The sequence below is a fragment of the Capricornis sumatraensis genome, chromosome 7 (genome assembly GCF_032405125.1).
Source record: "Capricornis sumatraensis isolate serow.1 chromosome 7, serow.2, whole genome shotgun sequence".
NCBI classification, from domain to species: domain Eukaryota; kingdom Metazoa; phylum Chordata; class Mammalia; order Artiodactyla; family Bovidae; genus Capricornis; species Capricornis sumatraensis.
The window spans coordinates 57,989,797-58,009,028 of NC_091075.1; the positions used below are offsets into that span (position 1 = coordinate 57,989,797).

The following is a 19,232-nucleotide window of genomic DNA, read 5'->3' on the forward strand; positions in this document are numbered from 1 at the left end:
CCTATGCACAAAGAAAGCAGTCTTATTCTCTTAAGGCTAAGTACAGACTATGGTAACATGAAAAGGATCTTTTAAATTCAAAACAAATGGTTAAGTAAAGTTATCAAGGAAGAGAAGAGTTATTTCATATTCCAGTACACTGAAATATTGGAAGTTAAAGTCTAGGATCGGCTTTCCTGGTGGCTCGGCAGTAAAGAATCCGCCTGCCAATGCCGGAGATGCAGGTTCAATCCCTGGGTTGGGAAGATTCTCTCGAGAAGGGAACGGCTACCCACTCCAGTATTCTTGGCAGGAGAATCTTATGGACAGAGGAGGCTGGTGGGCCATTGGGTCGCAAAAAGTTGGACACAACTTAGTGACAAAACATCAACAAAGTCTAGGATACAAGGATGGGGGATTTATATACTAGTTGTTATTTATTAAGCACTTATGTACCACGTGGCTATGGTTTTTCCAGTAGTCGTGTATGGATGTGAGAATTGGACTATAAAGAAAGCTGAGCACCAAAGAATTGATGCTTTTGTACTGTGGTGTTGGAGAAGATTCTTTAGAGTCCCTTGGACTGCAAGGAGACCCAACCAGTCCATCCTAAAGGAAATCAGTCCTGAATATTCAATGGAAGGACTGATGCTAAAGCTGAAACTCCAATACTTTGGCCACCTGATGCGAGGAACCGACTCATTGGTAATGACCCTGATGCTGGGAAAGATTGAAGGCAGGAGAAGGGGACGACAGAGGATGAGATGGTTGGATGGCATCGCCGATTCAATGGACATGATTCTGAGTAAATTCCAGGAGTTGGTGAGGGACAGGGAGGCCTGGTGTGCTGTAGTCCATGGGGTCACAAAGAGCTGTACACGACTTAGCAACTGAACTGAACTATGTACCATGATATCTGCTAAGTGTTTTACAGGCAGGATCTTACCAAGTCCTCAAATTAATGCTATTATATAAATACTGTAATCTTCCCTCACTAGAAAGGTAAGCAAATAGAGACTCAGATGGGAGTATATCCGTTGTCTCCTGTCAAGAAGGTAGGAAGATGAGCAGCAGATGTTAGAGCTCAGGCTGTTCTACAGAACCTATAGAACATCCTAACCACAACCAGAAGAACAAAGGGTGGTCTCCAAATGACTAAAACATGGGATTCCCAGAGGATATTGGCAGGAAGAGTCACACTTTTCATGATTTGAATTGGACATATAAGAGAGAAAAAACAATGGAAAATTCAAGATACGTAGACTAATGCTAACAGTTATGATTCTCAACAGTATTCTTTACATTCCATATTTGGGACTCACCCGAATTATAATACTGCAGTCAGGTTCCTTTCTTTCTACATATACTTCAATTAACAAATCTCCAGCCTGGGAAACCTAAAAAGGGCAGATGGGAAGACAGCAAATGTAAGTATGTTGCAAGGACACACACAATACTTAAGATGGTTCAAAAGTCCTAGTCATATTTCTAAAAATTTTATAATAATGAAATGGGATCAATCTCCCTGTTAACAACATAAGGATACCCATTTTCTGGATACAGTTAAGGATGAGGTATCTACACAAATGATATAATCAGCAAACACAATCACATACCATTTTTCTTGTCTTTTATTCAAAAGTATAGTGTCCCCACATACCCTTAACTGGCTACAGTAGAAAGAGATGGTAAGGCCAAAAATCGAAATTTGAAGATAAATTAGGTCAGAGCTGTATTAAAATTACAAATAGAAAATGTATACTTAGCAATAAAAATTAAAAGTGAAGTGACAGAATATAAGAAGATAATAAAATTTTTATTTTAATTACCTTTAGCCAAACATCAAGTGCTAGGTTATTTGGGTCACTATTATACCTAAGAAGACACGCTAAGTGAAGAATACACAAGGCAGGCAATACAAAGCATAAGATGTCACTACGTAGATTAACAGAATCATGTGAAGAAGATTAACAGAGAACCAAACAAATCTATGAAAAATATTTTGAGTTGCTTTTTTCAGAAATTCCCTTAAGTTATGTAATCACTCAGAAGTCACATCCATCACTCATTTTTAGAAAAAGATCATAATGGAGAAACGATCATTTCAAAGTTAAATTTGCCTCAGAATAAAACCTGCTGAGTAAATTTATGGGGCAAACATTAAAAACGTACTCTGAAGAGCTGTTCATAGTTATTCTGACACTACAGGCTTAGCAAAGCTTATTTCCAATTTTTCCTCCTTATGTTTAGAGCTACATAAAAATGCTACGGAAGAAAAGATACAGTTGACATTTTTACTTTCCCCTGTGTTTGTATAAACAACTCTCCGGGAAGGACACATTTTAAAAATTAAAAAAGCAAACACAAAGAATTCATAGAGTGTAGCCAAAAACAAGAATAGCTCAGAAAATCAAACAGGAATAAGACTTAGAGTCTGTCAGAAAACTACTTCAGACAAGTTTTGAATGGACTGGAGAAAAACTCCAGCAAAACAACAGATTTTTTCCAAACTGTTCTACTTTTCTTCCGAATTGCTTTATTTTATAGACAATTCTTTTCTTATTTTAGCGATACTTACTTCTACTTAATTAGAAAGTGTTCAAGACTCATTTCTTTATTGCAGTATGAATACAAATGATAAAACTGCAGAATGGCACTCATACTTTATCCAATAACCATATAGATAGCGCTGCCAAAGATTACCCTTAGGCTCACACAATCCTTTGCTTCATATCTGAAACTCTCTCCAAAAAAGCAAGAATCCAAGAGAACCAACTGCTAATGAGCCACATTTTTTTTTAGCGTTACTGCTAACTCATCTGGAGGCTGCATTAATTACTTTGGGTCAAAATGGAAGAAACACTTTCTTACGGAATTAATGTCACAGTAGTGGGCTTCCCTGGTGGCTCAGATGGTAAAGACTCTGCCTGCAGTGTGGGAGACCTGGGTTTGATCCCTGGGTTGGGAAGAATCCCTGGAGGAGGGAATGACTACCCACTTCAGTATTCTTGCCTGGAGAATTCCATGGCCAGTGGAGCCTGGCGGGCTACAGTCCATGGGTTCACAAAGAGTCAGACATGACTGAGTGACTAATACTTTCACTTTTCACTGGTACTAGGGGATCTACACATTTGAACGAAAGCCTTTCCTCATCTCTCTCATATGGAATGATAGCTCTGACAATTTCTCTAAAGTAGTTGTGTGTATTTCAGGAATGAAGTGCACTTAGTGTTTGATTAATAAGAAAGCATTCACCTCATACTCTAAGTGTACCTACAAAGAGAATTTATTTGACCCATTTGTCTTATCTACACTGGTACCCTGAATCCACTATAACTGCTAGTTATTAGAAGACAAAGCCAGCCTCAAAAAAGTCCCGTGAATATTCATCAAACAAGGAAAGGTACCCTGGAAAAGCAGTAATGCAACCTGAACACACAAATCCAATATGATGCAACCGAGGACAGTAAGGAAGAGCTAGAAAAGTCAACTTAAGAAATAAATTAACATGTTATGAAGTGCACAACAGAAACAGTCCCACCAGTGCAATCATCCAAGAGCATGCAAAGCAAAAGCATATAAGAAATAACATAATTTCAAAAGCATAATAGAAAGAATCATTAGGGAGTCTGAATTTTCTGTTTATTTTAGTATTTATTTTGACTTTAAATGCTTCCTTTGAAATCCACTGGTATTTTCAATAGTGCTTCATAAATGAAAACTGATTTCAAAAAGGACATTGTGATAAGACTGGAACTAACTTTTCCATCTATGTTTTGAAAACGTTACATTAGCATACTTTGGCATTTTGTATGTGTCATGCTACAGAATTTCAAAACTGTTTTATCTAGGTTTTTTTTCCCCATTAGTTTTACTTTGCTTCAAATAGGAATTTGAAAATAAACACAACAAATGTTTACTTACAATGAAAGTTTTTTGTTTTGTTGTTTTTGTTTTTTTTTTTTTAATTTTTTCAAATTGGAGATCTAACTATTACTACTCACTTGAGTGTCTTTCCACTTGGTAATAAAGCTATTCTCTATGTCCATTTGTTTGACTTGGTCTTCTTTAACCTGTTTAAAATATAATTTGGGACATTCTAATAAAATACAAGGTGTGATGGTACTCATCCTCACATAACTTTCTTCAGGAATTTAAAGACTGACATGTTAAAAATAAATGAGAATGGCCATCTTCATCAGCAGGGGCCCACACCGCTAGGGCAGATATAAAGTCAACAAGACAGAGGCTCATAAAGTTCAGAATATCTTATGATGATGCCACTTTAGGCTACACATTCCATCAGTGGCATCCCCTTTGCTGAGGTGCATTAAGAAGCAAAGTGGCTGATGAAGGGTTCAATAGAGTTTATGTACACTGAGAGTAAAGACTTCTTTTATCACAAATGTTCATTAAGGGCTTATGAAGTTTCCACCATTTGGTTAAAGTTGGACTTAACAAAACTATGTAGATAAACATTTTTACTACTATAACAGTACAATAAGAGAAAATCAAGAAAGCATGCAAAGCCACACATTTTTTTTTTCAGTCTTTCATTTCCCAGCATCAGAACTATTGTGAAGACATTGCTATTGATCAAAAACAGTGGACACATAAAGGAAGAGATAAAAAGGAGATCAAGAAGCAAAGAGAATTCAACAACTGTTCATTCCTACACAAATTAAGATATGAACTTTGTTATTTTATTAAAATATACTTTCTTTTCCTTTTTTAAGCAATCTTGTGATGAGTTATTGTAAGAACGTATGAACTACAAAAGTTAACCTATTACATTAACCTATTTGATCATCTGGTAAAGACACAATTGTGGAAAACAAGGGGTCTTGTACAAGAGTACTTAACAGAATGTCCGGAAAGGTTTAATGACAACATTGTGATGGCAGAAACATTCAAGCAGTGGAAATGGACCTTTGACCCAGGTCCCCTACATCCCCCCACCATATTCAAATCCTAGGCTTATTTCTTCTGTTTTTACTCCCTTGAAATAAAAAAAAATTATCCCTATTCTAAGAGTTTTCTGATGAAACATGAAAATATGAACTTCATAAAATAGCAAATTGAAAAGTCAAATAATTAGAATAGAGATGACTTAATAAAAACCACAAAATATTACTTCAGAATTTTTTTTTCCAATTCATGCACAACTAAACGAAAACTCTAAAATGCTTTCAACTGCAAAATTTATCAGCCTGATGTAATTTACTGAATTTGTGAATTTCATAATTTCACACCTCTAAGTAGACATACTTAATGCATACACATACTGAGAAAAAAAAAAAACATAAAAACACTATAAATAGAAGTATTCTGTGCAACAGACACCAGATGGTAAAAAAGCTTTAAAAGCAGCCAAATTTAAATGAATGGCTATAGCTTAAAATGCTGGTTATAGCTGAAAAGTGAAGGATCATGTACCTATCCTTTATTTTTATATATTCCTAAAGACATGAATAAATACATCCTAAAATACATATTTTTGTTTGCAAACAATAACATCAAAACTATTTTAACAAGGGCAGGATATAAAATATTTACCTCAAAAATTTCAACATAATTATTAATTAAGTCTTCGATTACATTCACTTCTTCACTAGTTTGTCCCTTAGTTTGAAACAAACAGGAAGAAAAAACCAAGGCCAAATTGTGGGCACTCATGTGATTGATTTCTGAGCATTTCTGAACCCTGTTAGAGAAAAGCAGTACTTGTTACAACACATTTCTATGTGAAAATTTCATAAAATGTATGTCTTCATGTTCATTTATCCTCTTTTATTTGTTAAACACAAACATATTGAAAGTCACTGATATTAAAGGTGGAGTGGTGATTAAAGAAAAATACATAGTTCTTTTTTCCAAGTATCCTTCAGGTTTAAGAACATTAGAAAAGACTACTGTCAAAGCTATTACTACAAGTTACAAAGCATTACTTGCTCATTGCTTTAGAAGAAGGACCCCCCTCCCCAATATCCAGACAATTCTACAGATGGGACAACCTGTAGCTAAGGCATAAAGGTGTGCTTGCAGAAAGGTGTCAAATGACTTATAGGATGGAAGCATAAATAAAAGAGAGACAGGGGGGCAGTAGGTAAGCAGGAAATAAGGCAAGAATGACAAATTGGGAGGCATAAAGTAAAGAGTTCCAAATTCAAAGTTCAGGGCAACTGTTGAATTTCTCAGCACACCCTTATCAGGCGAGAAAATGGTCGAAAGTGTTTGAATGGTTATTCAAAATAAGACACCTCTCAGAAAGCAATCTCTTTTACAATGAACAGACATGAAGAGAGTCAATTCTCCCAATCAGTAGGCTACAACACCAGTTTTACAAAGAACTTTCAAGTACTCACGAATGTTTTATAAGTTCAAAGTAATTAAGAAAACAACCATAGCCATCACCCCAATAAAAGGAAATTTACAATGATAAAAATGCAGAACTCTAACTGACGCCCATGGAAATATCAGTTAATTCTATCACTGACTATAGACTTACTAGCTGCTCAACTGCCTGTCTACTTTTGTGAATTTCTAAAATACATGCTAAAAAAGGGAGATCAACTCTATCTAAGGAATAAAGCAAGACTAGGTAGGTACACCTAACTATAAAGGGCAAAGATTCTAGTAGGTACAAGGAAAATAAGGAAATATGACAGCAATATATACGATAGTGTAAGAAACAATGAAATACCAAATTGCATAGGGGAGACAGAGCAAGCTTGATCATCATGTATGATTTATAGGATGCAAAAGGCACTGCAAGTTAATAGAGAAGGATATCATAATTGTGGGCATCCCTCTCAAAACCACTCTGTACTTTTTAAAATCACACTAGATATAAATATTTGGAAATTTTATCTGCAAGTCTGCCTCTGTTACTATTAGAATCTAAGCATCCCACAGCCAGAGACTTTGTGTTGATCATACTGTGGTGGTGGCAGTTTAGTCGTAAGTTGTGTCCAACTTTGTGACCCCGTGGACTGTAGCCTGCCAGGCTCCTCTGTCATGGGTTTCCCTAGGTGAGGATACTGGAGTGGGTTGAGGAGTGTGTTGCCATTTCCTTCTCCAGGGGATCTTCCCAACCTGGGGATCGAACATGTCTCTCCTGCTTGGCAGATGGATTCTTTACCACTGAGCCACTAGGAAAGCCCCTAATCACACTGCAGTGTGTAACATAAATATATATAGTGAAGGGAATTAAGTCAATATTAGTCATGGAGGAAGTGATCTGTTATCTAGGGCATGGATAGAAGTAAATGCTAAATCAATCTGACTTTATCCACAGTGACCTCTCAAACTTTGATGACACTATCAAATATTCTCATCTCCTGAGCATTCTCCTCTAGCATTTATCACCTCTTCAGTTTCTGTAACCGCCTGAATTACTGGCATAAATATGTCCACTATGTATTTTCCTTTTTTCCTTTTATTTCCCTGCTCCCACACTAGTATCTGCAAGCGTCCCATATTCAGCCAGTTTACTCTCTTTCCACTCAGGGTTTCTCATCAGAAGTACACAGAAACTGTGTCTTAAGTAGGTTTCTTTGCCTCTGTTCTAACCTCTTCCCAATCAATCCCAGGACATGGGTTATCATCCTAAAACAGATTGGATCAGTCACTCCTTATCACAAAAAGGAATGCAATCCAAATGTTTTTGCACAATGAACAGAGCCTTTCACAGCCTGATGCCAGCCAGCTACAAAGCATCTCATCTTCGAGCACATGTTTCAGAAAATATCCCTCACTCACGTCTTATACTTAATTTTTTGTCATGCCCAGTTCATTTATCCTTTTAGATCTGAAGCATTACCTGGATCTCAACACACAATGATGTATCACTCAATCCTTCCTCTTTAATTTCATGTTGTATGCTAAAATTCTCTGTTTTAAAATCTGTGCTGACAGTGTTGTTTTCCTAAAATGTATAAAATGCCCTGCAGCATCCCTCTAAGTCCCCATCCCCACTGTGATGTCTCGGGGTTCCTTGGTGCTATTTGGAAACTGCAGTCTTAAGACTATTTTTGTTATTCATGTACTATTAGAAATCATTTCTGTTCACATGGACTCTTAATGGGCACTGTATATAGTAGGAGCGAAAATAAAGATTAGTTAAACAAAGGATATGAAGTAGCTCATTATCTGAAATTCAAGTATGAATTAAGAAGTTTAAGAATTATATGCAACTCAATGTTTAAAATATTAACTGATAATTGTAGCAGCAGGTGACATATTGAAATTTGTGAAGAAAAAAAATCTGTCCCAGTGTCTCTGAGGCATAGAGATAGGACCTTATAGTATATCAACTATATTTGTATGACACAATAAGAAAATCAGATGCATAGTAATGGAGTTTACATGCATGAGAAGTAGTGATTGGAAAAGAAAGATAAAGACAAAAGACAAATTGAGAAGATTTAGGAATCTAAACTTCAACTAAGGTTATTTTTAGTAGAATTCAGCTTTACAGAAATTTATTCAAGGAAATATTGCATCCATGCAGGAAGCTGCCAACAATATATTCCTTAAGCAGTATTTACACTGATTTAAGTTTCTATAATGATTCTTGCTCATAGTAAAATAAACAAACCTTAAGTTTGTTGACTTAAAATGTTATTCCCAAACACCCTGATTTTTCAGATGTCATTTCTCAAGCTACCATTTTATCCCTCCTACCCTCCCAAATGCAGGGGACTACATGCCCTGACATAGAAAATGGGTTTGACTTTTGAAATTTCCCTTATCTAATCAATAGTCTGACATCAAAATGTTTTAAAATTCTTGTTTAAGTACTGGATGTATTTGAGGAGGTGATATATGATTATTTCTAATCCATTTAATAAATTCTCCAGGGCTATTTATTCCAAATGTATCTTAATTGCATTAAGAGAGACCAAACTGATTGTTTATGGGAATTCCATTTTGAAACCATTCTTAAGATATGGTGAAAGATTTACATTCACAAATAGAAGAAGGTTAACCACAGTACTTTAAATTAAAAAAAAATAATAACTTACTGAGTGTCATATTTGAAATATCTAGAAAAGTTCATGAATCCACCCACCTGTAAAGGTGTTCAATTATAGCTGCCAACGTTGCTCGGTTCACCCCAGGAAGAGTACGTATAAATGCCCCATACTTTTTAATTCTTTCCTTGTCATCTTGGGTATCTAAAGGTTAAACACACACACGTGAAACTTTAGGTCTAACTAATCATCTATATTACAAATTTGCCTTTTATCAGTATTTTAAAACAATATTCACAACTGTATTTCACTGACACAATCAAGTTTCAAAACAGAAAACACTCAAACTTCTCTAATTCTGGAAAAGTATTTGATATTTGCATAAACATTCCACAGCTATATGTCACAGCTCTTATATTTTGTAATTAAAAATAAAGCACTTTTAAAACTCAGGTCTGTATTTTATCTTCAATGCTACATTTTACTGAACTTCGACTAAAAGGACTGTTTTCAAGTAGTAACAAATTAGCCTACAAATTGAAGAGATGAGCCAAAAGTATTTTAACTATAGCTATGGAAAGATCTCACTATTTGTTATTAGAAAATGACATGTCTGACCATTTTTCCCTGTTAGCATCATAAAAATCTTCCCTAAACTTTGAACCATCCCAGAACTATGAACTGTACATTAACCCCACAGATCCATGCAAAAGGCCTTTCACTAGCCCTGGAAACTTCAGTTCTTTGGAGAAGGTTGGGGGCGGTGGGCAGTGGAACAAGTCATAAGGTCCTGGTACCAGTGATACAGACTGAGAGGAAGACAGATAGATCCTCTGCTTTTGTCATGGTTAGAACTTATTCATGAATAGGAGGACAAGAAGGAGCTACTCTCCTCCACTCTCCTACCCCTAAGAAGTCAAATACTTAAAAGCAACTGCACAGGAACCTCCAGAGTTCTAGAGTCTGGAGGTTGTGCAGTGGTGGTCTGGTCTAACCTATTCTTTCACAGGGGAAATGAGAGACCCCTCTTCAAATAAATCGCTTGTGCTGACTCTGTAACTCAAGGGGACTACACTTATATATTCCCTCTCCATTCCCAACTACCTTTGGAAACAAGGCGTTTTCATTTTCTGCTTAGCCCTACACATTCTATTCACAGAAAGCCAGAGGCACATTAATGATTCTTTGAAAGTACACAGTCACTTGTAAAGGACATTCGGATCCCTGCGGAGGTAAGAAATTCTGTGACACACTTTTGAAGTATGCTCCTATTTAAAACAGGAACTGATAGCTCCTTTGTACTGATTTCACCTGCACACTAGATCTGTGAAAGTAAACATGGTCATATTGACTTCACTATGCTGATGGATGACAGTCTAAAAGCAAGAGGGGAAGACACCCCAGTAACATTCAAAGACTGTACTAGAAGTGAATGAAGAATTAGCTGTCATTCTTGGTATAACCCAAATCTTTCCCCTCATGTTTTCCAGTTTCTAACTGTAGAGGTAATTGTATTTAGTCAATTAAATGTAATTAATACTACACTACTATGCTTATAATAAGCACATGCTAGTATAGCCTGTTTTCACAAATCTTATAAGAATAAAATAGATGATATTTTCAAAATGAAGTTTGAGTAACTGAAAAGGAAACTGAAGATAGATTTTAGGTCATATAGAAAATACAACTATTCATCCAGTCACAGCCTTCAGACAATTCAATGAGCATTCTTAGAAGAAGAGGTCGTGTATATCATATAAACAGGTACTATGCAACCAACTGTAGGACATTCCTTGCCTTGGGCACACAGGACCCAAGAGAGCTATCCAGTGAGGTCAGCCAGTGAGTTATGGTTACTTTTGTCAGATCCAACAAAGGGTACTTTCTGACAGGTCAGGGGGAGCCACAACAGATCTGAAAGCAAAGAACTTTGAACACTAGTAGTCGAAGCCTTCTCAAAGTAATTTCTCAGGGATTCACATCCAAATGGAAGGTGAACACACTCCTCTCTGACACATGCTATTTCTCAACTACCTTCTTCTGTAGTTTAACAAGGAAGACCTCTTTGTCATTAAATTTGACAACTTCAGCAAAAGCATATTTGTCATAGATTTTTGATGACTGATTTTACAATAAAGGCAAATTTTAAGTCTTTATAAAATAGAGGACTATAAATAATTACATGGTTATGAATTACAATAAAACCTTAAAACAAAAATGGGTAGCAGGGCAATTGTGCTTAAAAAGATGTATTATCTAATTCTATATTCCAAAAAGTTATACAATCAACTCTTCTTGTGATTAGAATTAAAACTATTGATTTGAAAAACACAGGAAACAAGGAAAAGACTTCCGAATTAAGTAGTTACACTGTGGAAAGTTTTATTTTAATAACAATACTACTCTCTTCTTGCTGAGACAAAAAGGGTCAATCTTGGGATTATTTTTCAACTACAGATGTTTTGTGACATTTCAAAATTAATCCTTTCAAATATCATATTTATCTTTTAAATTAAGCAAATACTTTTAACAGAAGAAACTATTTCTCAACAGAAAAACATCATATAGTCAATTCAAAGGTCATTTTCCAAAAAAATTCTCACAACTAGGTCAAATGTACAAGAGAGAAATATATTTGTAAATTATGGTATAATTCAATGATACATTTTAAAAATTGGGGAAAAATGAAGATTCAAAATTATCACTTTGAAATCACTGATATATAGGGAATATTTTAGTTTATTAATAAAAGTTATATATAAATCATAGGTGTGGGACAAAGATTATGAAATAATGTGAAAAATGAAAATAGCTCTATTAGAAATCTGGGATTAAAGACAAAGTTTATATTTAAAATATGCATTATTATGTTTCTAAAAAAGGAGTTATTTTGAATTAATAGAGGTAAATATAGGTTTTCCTGAAATCAGTTTGACCCATTATCTGATTTAATAGGGCTTCCCAGGTGGCGCTAGTAGTAAAGAACCCATGGGCCAATGCAGGAGACATAACAGATATGGGTTTGATCCCTGGGTGGGGAAGATCTCCTGGAGGAGGGCACGGCACCCCACTCCAGTATTCTTGCCTGGAGAATCCCCAAGGACAGAGGAGCCTGGTGGGCTACAGTCCATAGGGTCACAAAAAGTCTGACACAACTGAATTGATTTAACACACACGCAGCTGATTTAATAAACTGTTTTTCTAAGATCATTTCTTAAATAAGTTCTCTTAGAGTGTAGCAAAGATATTTTACTTCATTAGACAGAATCTGAAAAAAAATGGAGTAAAAAGGTCTTTTGTCATGTAACTCTAAAGAGGCAGAATGAATGAAAAAGGAAAGTCAAAGAGGTATATGTTAAAACCATGTAAAAGCAATGTTGTCATAAACCTTTCATTTTAATTTTAATGAGAAATTAATCGCCTACACGGACTTGACTATTAACATTTCCAAAGATAAGGCAAAGTAAGCACTAAGAAATCTACCAAAAACTAAATTTTATCATAAAAGACTTTAGCAATTACCACCATAAATTTCTTTTGAGGCACATAGAACAGCTATTTTACAATTTATGTTCTAAGCCATTATGTATACTGTTCCTTTCAATTAAATGTTCAGATTATCAGAGGTGATTTTTAAAATCTACTACCAAATGAGAAGGCAAGCCTTTATTCTGTAATTTATGTATTACCTAAGGCAGAGATCCAATACGGGTAGAGCTCCTTAGTGAGAAGTGCATCATCAATGTCGGAGAGAAAACTCTTCAGTACACCTGTCACATCTTCAAGTTGATGTTTTCCAGCCCTCAATTTAAAGCTTCTTGCATCCTTTTTGAAACTCTCCAGGAGTTCACTTACATGTAATGGATCACCATTCTTTTGATAGATATTTTTGTGTCCTAAACCTTTGTTAAAAAAAAAAAAGATTATATGAAAAAAAACTCAGGTCAAAATCCATTTTACTATCTCAAAAAAGAACTAATTTCTGTGCTTGGATGATGTACAAGACAAAATCATCATCTAAGAGTTTATATAAACATGCATGAGAATAAACCACCCCCCCCTTGCAAATTGTATATTGTAAAATGCAAACCTGATGAACAAACTATTCCATCCTCAGCTTTTAGTAGGCCCTAGGCCAGTCCTTCCTCCAGTTCTTCATAGCATCTTTCTCAAGTGTTCTTTGACTACAAGTGCCCTTTGCTTAGACTCTCAGAGTACAGATTTGCCCCCCAAAAAAGATGTCCTTTTCATTATAGGGGACTGGAATGCAAAAGTAGGAAGTCAAGAAACACCTGGAGTAACAGGCAAATTTGGCCTTGGACTGCAGAATGAAGCAGGGCAAAGGCTAATAGAGATTTGCCAAGAGAACGCACTGGTCATAGCAAACACCCTCTTCCAAAACGCAAGAGGAGACTCTACACATGGACATCACCAGATGGTCAACAACAAAATCAGACTGATTATATTCTTTGCAGCCAAAGATGGAGAAGCTCTATACAGTCAGCAAAAACAAGAGAGGGAGCAGACTATGGCTCAGATCATGAATTCCTTATTGCCAAATTCAGACTTAAATTGCAGAAAGTAGGGAAAACCACTAGACCATTCAGGTATGACCTAAATCAAATCCCTTATGATTATACAGTGGAAGTGAGAAATAGATTTAAGGGACTTGATCTGATAGAGTGCCTGATGAACTATGAACGGAGATTCGTGACATTGTACAGGAGACAGGGATCAAGACCATCCCTATGGAAAGGAAACGCAAAAGAGCAAAATGGCTGTCTGGGGAGGCCTTACAAATAGCTGTGAAAACAAGAGAAGTGAAAAGCAAAGGAGAAAAGGAAAGATATAAGCTTCTGAATGCAGAGTTCCAAAGAATAGCAAGAAGAGATAAGAAAGCCTTCCTCAGTGATCAATGCAAAGAAATAGAGGAAAAAAACAAAATGGAAAAGATCTCTTCAAGAAAATGAGAGATACCAAGGGAACATTTCATGCAAAGATGGGCTGAATAAAGGACAGAAATGGCATAGACCTAACAGAAGCAGAAGATATTAAGAAGAGGTACCAAGAATACATAGAAGAACTACACAAAAAAGATTCTCATGACCCAGATAATCACGATGGTGTGGTCACCCACCTAGAACCAGACATCCTGGAATGTGAAGTCAAGTGGGCCTTAGAAAGCATCAATACGAACAAAGCTAGTGGAGGTGATGGAATTCCAGTTGAGCTATTTCAAATCCTGAAAGATGATGCTGTGAAAGTGCTGTACTCAATATGCCAGCAAATTTGGAAAACAGCAGTGGCCACAGGACTGGAAAAGGTCAGTTTCATTCCAATCCCAAATAAAAGCAATGCCAAAGAATGCTCAAACTACCGCACAATTCCAGTCATCTCACACGCTAGCCAAGTAATGCTCAAAATTCTCCAAGCCAGGCTTCAGCAATACGTGAACCGTGAAATTCCAGATGTTCAAGCTGGTTTTAGAAAGGCAGAGGAACCAGACCAACCTAGATAGCATATTCAAAAGCACAGACATGACTTTGCCAACAAAGGTCTGTCTAGTCAAGGCTATGGTTTTTCCAGTAGTCATGTATGGATGTGAGATTTGGACTGAGAAGAAAGCTAGCGCTAAAGAATTGATGCTTTTGAACTACGGTGTTGGAGAAGACCCTTGAGAGTCCCTTGGACTGCAAGGAGATCCAACCAGTCCATTCTAAAGGAGATCAGTCCTGGGTGTTCTTTGGAAGGAATAATGTTAAAGCTGAAACTCCAGTACTTTGGCCACCTCATGTGAAGAGTTGACTCATTGGAAAAGACTCTGATGCTGGGAGGGATTGGGGGCAGGAGGAGAAGTGGATGACAGAGGATGAGATGGCTGGATGGCATCACTGACTCGATGGACATGAGTTTGAGAAACTCTGGGAGTTGGTGATGGACAGGGAGGCCTGGTGTACTGCAATTCATGGGCTAGAAAAGAGTCGGACACAACTGAGCGATTGAACTGACTGAACTCACTGACAAAAGTAAAGATTCTCTAGTATAAATTTCCTGGAGTCTCTACATTCATATGTGCATATTTAATTTTGTCTGTTCCACACCTTCTTCTAGATGGAAGAGCTGGGTCATAACTTTCTAGAATTACATATTGATCAAGTGTCCCACATAAAATAAGAGTAGCAGTGGTTAACTGAAGGAAGAGAAATGGTTGTGGTGATGATGATGATATGCAAACAAATATGCTTTAATCCTTTTTTGCCCCCTCCCTTCAGGCCTCTTGTTTTTCTTTCTTCCAAAACTAATCTGAGTTTTCTATATTTATTCTTTCTACCATCTTCCATCCCTGTTGATCCTTTAACCACTTACTCTTGCTTCGGGCTTAATTTCCACTCTGTTGGAACCATCTTCCTCAAGAATATGCTTTCTAGATGCTTTTCAATTTTTATGTAATAGGATCCCCTTGCAGTGTCTAATACTCCAGTGAATCCTGGTTAAAATTCTGTTAATCTCAAGGCTTTCATGATGTTATGATCACATCTCTTTTGGCCCCTTCCTCTATGACTCCTCTTCTAGTCTTCTATTTATTCTGCTATTCAGCATTTACTGATGATTCCAAGGAAACCATCCTCAATTCTCTTCTCTGTTCCCCTACAAAATTTTCTAGATGAATCCATCCATTTTCATCACTTCAACTAAGACATGTATATTTCTACTCAGCTTTTAATTTTGAAAACTTCAAATGCACATGTGCATTATATATCTAAATCTATATATATATATATATATTCTATATATTATATTGTATATAAAATCTACATATAAATCTAAATATAAGCAGGGCTTCCCAAATACAAGCCACATAGACTATACTTATACATGTGAACAAATTAATTTTCCTGCCCCATCCACTACTTCACCTCCCAATCCCAACATGCCTTTTATCCTCAATATGTGGCACTGCCTTCTCCCCAGTCATTTATAAGCTAGAACTTCTCTTTCTCACATATCACATCAAAAGAATCAATAAAAATTTCACAAAAACTGTCACATATATTTTTCATCATGACTTCTCTCACAAAACTGTCCCCTTGCTCGCTCCATCACCTGCACTATTATAATTTCAAGCACCCAATTCCTCATTATGTTATTGCACCTCTCTGTCCCTATTTCCACTGACCCTTCCAGTCTGTCTTGAAAATGATAATAGAATGATTTGAGATACAAGTCTGCTGGTGTTACCAAAATGCTTAAAAATATGGACATATAGCCCCCTATTACTGACTAGAGGGCAAGTTTTGGGGAAGATTAAAGGCAGGAGGAGAAGGGAACAACAAAGGACGCGATGGTTGGATGGCACCTCCAACTCAATGGACATGAGTTTGAGAAAGCTCCAGGAGACGGTGAAGGACAGGGAAGCCTGGCATGCTGCAATCCATGGGATCACAAAGAGTCGGACATGACTGAGCAACTGAACAACAACAGAGGGCAAGTCTAGGGATTTTATTATGATACATAAGACCCTGAGCTTCCCAGGTGGTGTTAGTGGTAAAGAACTGGCCTGCCAATGCAGGAGACATAAGAGATATGGGTTCAATCCATGGATTGGGATGATCCCCGGAGGAGAGCATAGCAACCCACTCCACTATCCTTGCCTGGAGAATCCCACTGACTGAGGAGCCTGGTGGGTTATTGTCCATAGGGTCGCAAAGAGTTGAAAACAACTGAAATGACTTAGCATGCAAGCACACATATAAGACCCTATATGAATGTTCTAACTAGTTCTCCAGCTTCTTTTATTTTCCGCTCTTCTCATACTAAGTTCTGACCACGTGTAGCTACCCAAAGTTCCCTGACTAGACAGCTTCCTTCATGACTCCACAGCTGGCACACAGTTTCTTCTGCCTGGAATCCCTACTCCTTCCTTCTCCTAACAAGCTCCCATTCTCTCTTAAAACACATGGCAGGTTCCATGCTTCAGCCATGAAACCCTCCATGACCACTTCTACACTAAGTGAATTTCAGCTCTAAGCCACGGACACCTGGACCACCCCTCAACCCCACTGCCACAGAATTTTATACACTTGAAATATAAATGCCCACTTATTCTGATCCACAATCTGTAAATTCCTAGAAGGCAAAGATCATGTCTTATTTTCTGTATACAGTAGTTACACAGTAACTCAAAGAACTGTCGATAGTCAGTAAATGACCACAAAAGAAGAATAAGCAAGTTCTACCAAAAAATTAAGTTTCTGGGATATCATGTAACTGTGATAACAGGTAACTCAATGTGAATCTGAACACAATTTTGTTTACAAAAATTAAGTATATCCCCCCAAGAGCTAATTGCTGTAACTCATTTAAAAAATTAAAACTCTAAGAATTATACTGTGAATTGTGTCAGGTTCAGATTTTGACACCATGAGCACAAAAATTCGGCTTTTAGATTTTATACCAAAGATTAGGAAATTAGAAATAATTATGATCATATAGGCCCTGAGTCAATCACTGGGTGTTTTCTAAGTTCATATCAAATCTTCCCTTCTATCCATGCTGGTAATATTGAGGTTTTCACAAGTTTTGCTCAAAAAAACAAAAAGTCGAGAAGAGTCTTTTATTGGCTTTATTACTTTAATATGGAAGCTAATGTACCTTATGCTAGAGCTACAAGGTAATTATAATATATGATTTAGTTGAAAACAATCTAATGCTTAATGATTTTAAATGCAAATAAACACCACAAAGAAACTTCTGATTTCCCTAGAGAAACATTAAATTGGATACACTGGGAGCAAGTCAAGCTATTTTAATCATCTGTCAACTTAAGAAAGACCTTATACCATTATGAAACTAACATGATGTGAAAATTCCCAATGAGGTTATGATCTTGCTACAACATAAGATGTGTGTAATTTATTTATACCTGCACAATGCAAGTGCACCAATACACAATTACTAATAAATGAAGATGATAACCTTCCTCCCCCATTTTCAAACAAACAGATGATGACAGTTGATAAGAAAAATATAACCATACTATCAAGGAAATTCACAGAATAATCCCACATAACGTGATTACATACATATTTGTAACATGTATATAATTCAAACACAAATTAATATTCAGACCTGAATATTAATCATAATTTTACTTGGATAACACATGACATGAGTGAAATACTTAAAATGGCACTCTCTCTAGGAGAAAACAGATTAATATACACATATTCTAGACTTAATTTTTCCTTATTTTTTTTTCATAGCATTTGTTATTTTGGGCATTGTGTTCATATCATTTCACTGTTAGTTCTCATACTGGAAGGCAAAATTTATGGTTCTTTCACTCTTTAGTACCACTGCTCAATTTCCAGTACTAAGCTCAGCAGCTGACATACTATAGACAATAAATAAGCAAAAATAAACTCATAAAACAATGTTTTTCTACAGCTCTCTCACTGATTACACTTTCTTTTCAAATTAAAAATACCCAAAGATACATCTAAGACTAGGAGAACATTGAAAAGTTAACACAACTTCCAAAATATAAGATAAACCATTTTACTTTTTTTCTGCATGTACAATCTAAATCAATGCCTTTTACAGACAGATTGAAAGGGAGAACATATTTTTATATTAAAAATATAGTTAAACAATTTATTTATCTTTTAGCATATTAAGGCAACATGTAACTGAAGAAATTTTAAGAATGAGTAGTAACTTGAAAATAAGTAAAAATAATAAAGACATACTTCATTTACTTTTTAGGCATGTATAAAATACTGCCACCGCATGTTAAAATGAGGCCTGATTCAAGTTGGTTTTAACCTGCAAACTATTCATAAATATGTTGTTACGATTAAGTCAAACCAGCACAATTAATGACCATGTTTCTTAATATAAACATGTGACCAAAAACACGTTAAAGGGAATAAATACACAGACACTTTGCATGCAGGCCTACAAAAAGTAAAGTCTTTTAGACATTGTCCCATCATTTACTATTTCTAAAACACAGTCACAACTGCATTCCCCAAGACTTTACTGTAAAGTTACAACCTCTGAAAAGTACAACCTTTAATCATTTTTTAAATATACATTTTACAATATAGATTCTTCTAATATGCCATTTAAAATTTTTATGCATGTAAAGGAAGAAGGAATTTGTAAGGGCATGTGATATAATTTATATGAACTTTACTGTGAGAAGGAATGGCATTTAGGCTGAAGAGGGACTACACTTCCAATTTTCATTGATGTACTTAAGATACAAAGGACTCT

The 19,232-nt window shown here is 36.0% G+C and overlaps 1 protein-coding gene across 1 annotated transcript in view; it reads right to left on the minus strand.

The window, feature by feature from the left end:
• ARAP2 (ArfGAP with RhoGAP domain, ankyrin repeat and PH domain 2) overlaps positions 1–19,232 on the minus strand; it is a 180,478-nt gene that overhangs the window by 57,971 nt on the left and 103,275 nt on the right. The window contains exons 20-24 of the mRNA XM_068974940.1: positions 12,644–12,856; positions 9,053–9,158; positions 5,536–5,683; positions 3,984–4,052; positions 1,302–1,376 (exon numbers count right to left, since the gene is read on the minus strand). Coding sequence (XP_068831041.1) covers positions 1,302–1,376; positions 3,984–4,052; positions 5,536–5,683; positions 9,053–9,158; positions 12,644–12,856 — 611 coding nt within the window. The remainder of the gene's footprint in view (positions 1–1,301; positions 1,377–3,983; positions 4,053–5,535; positions 5,684–9,052; positions 9,159–12,643; positions 12,857–19,232) is intronic.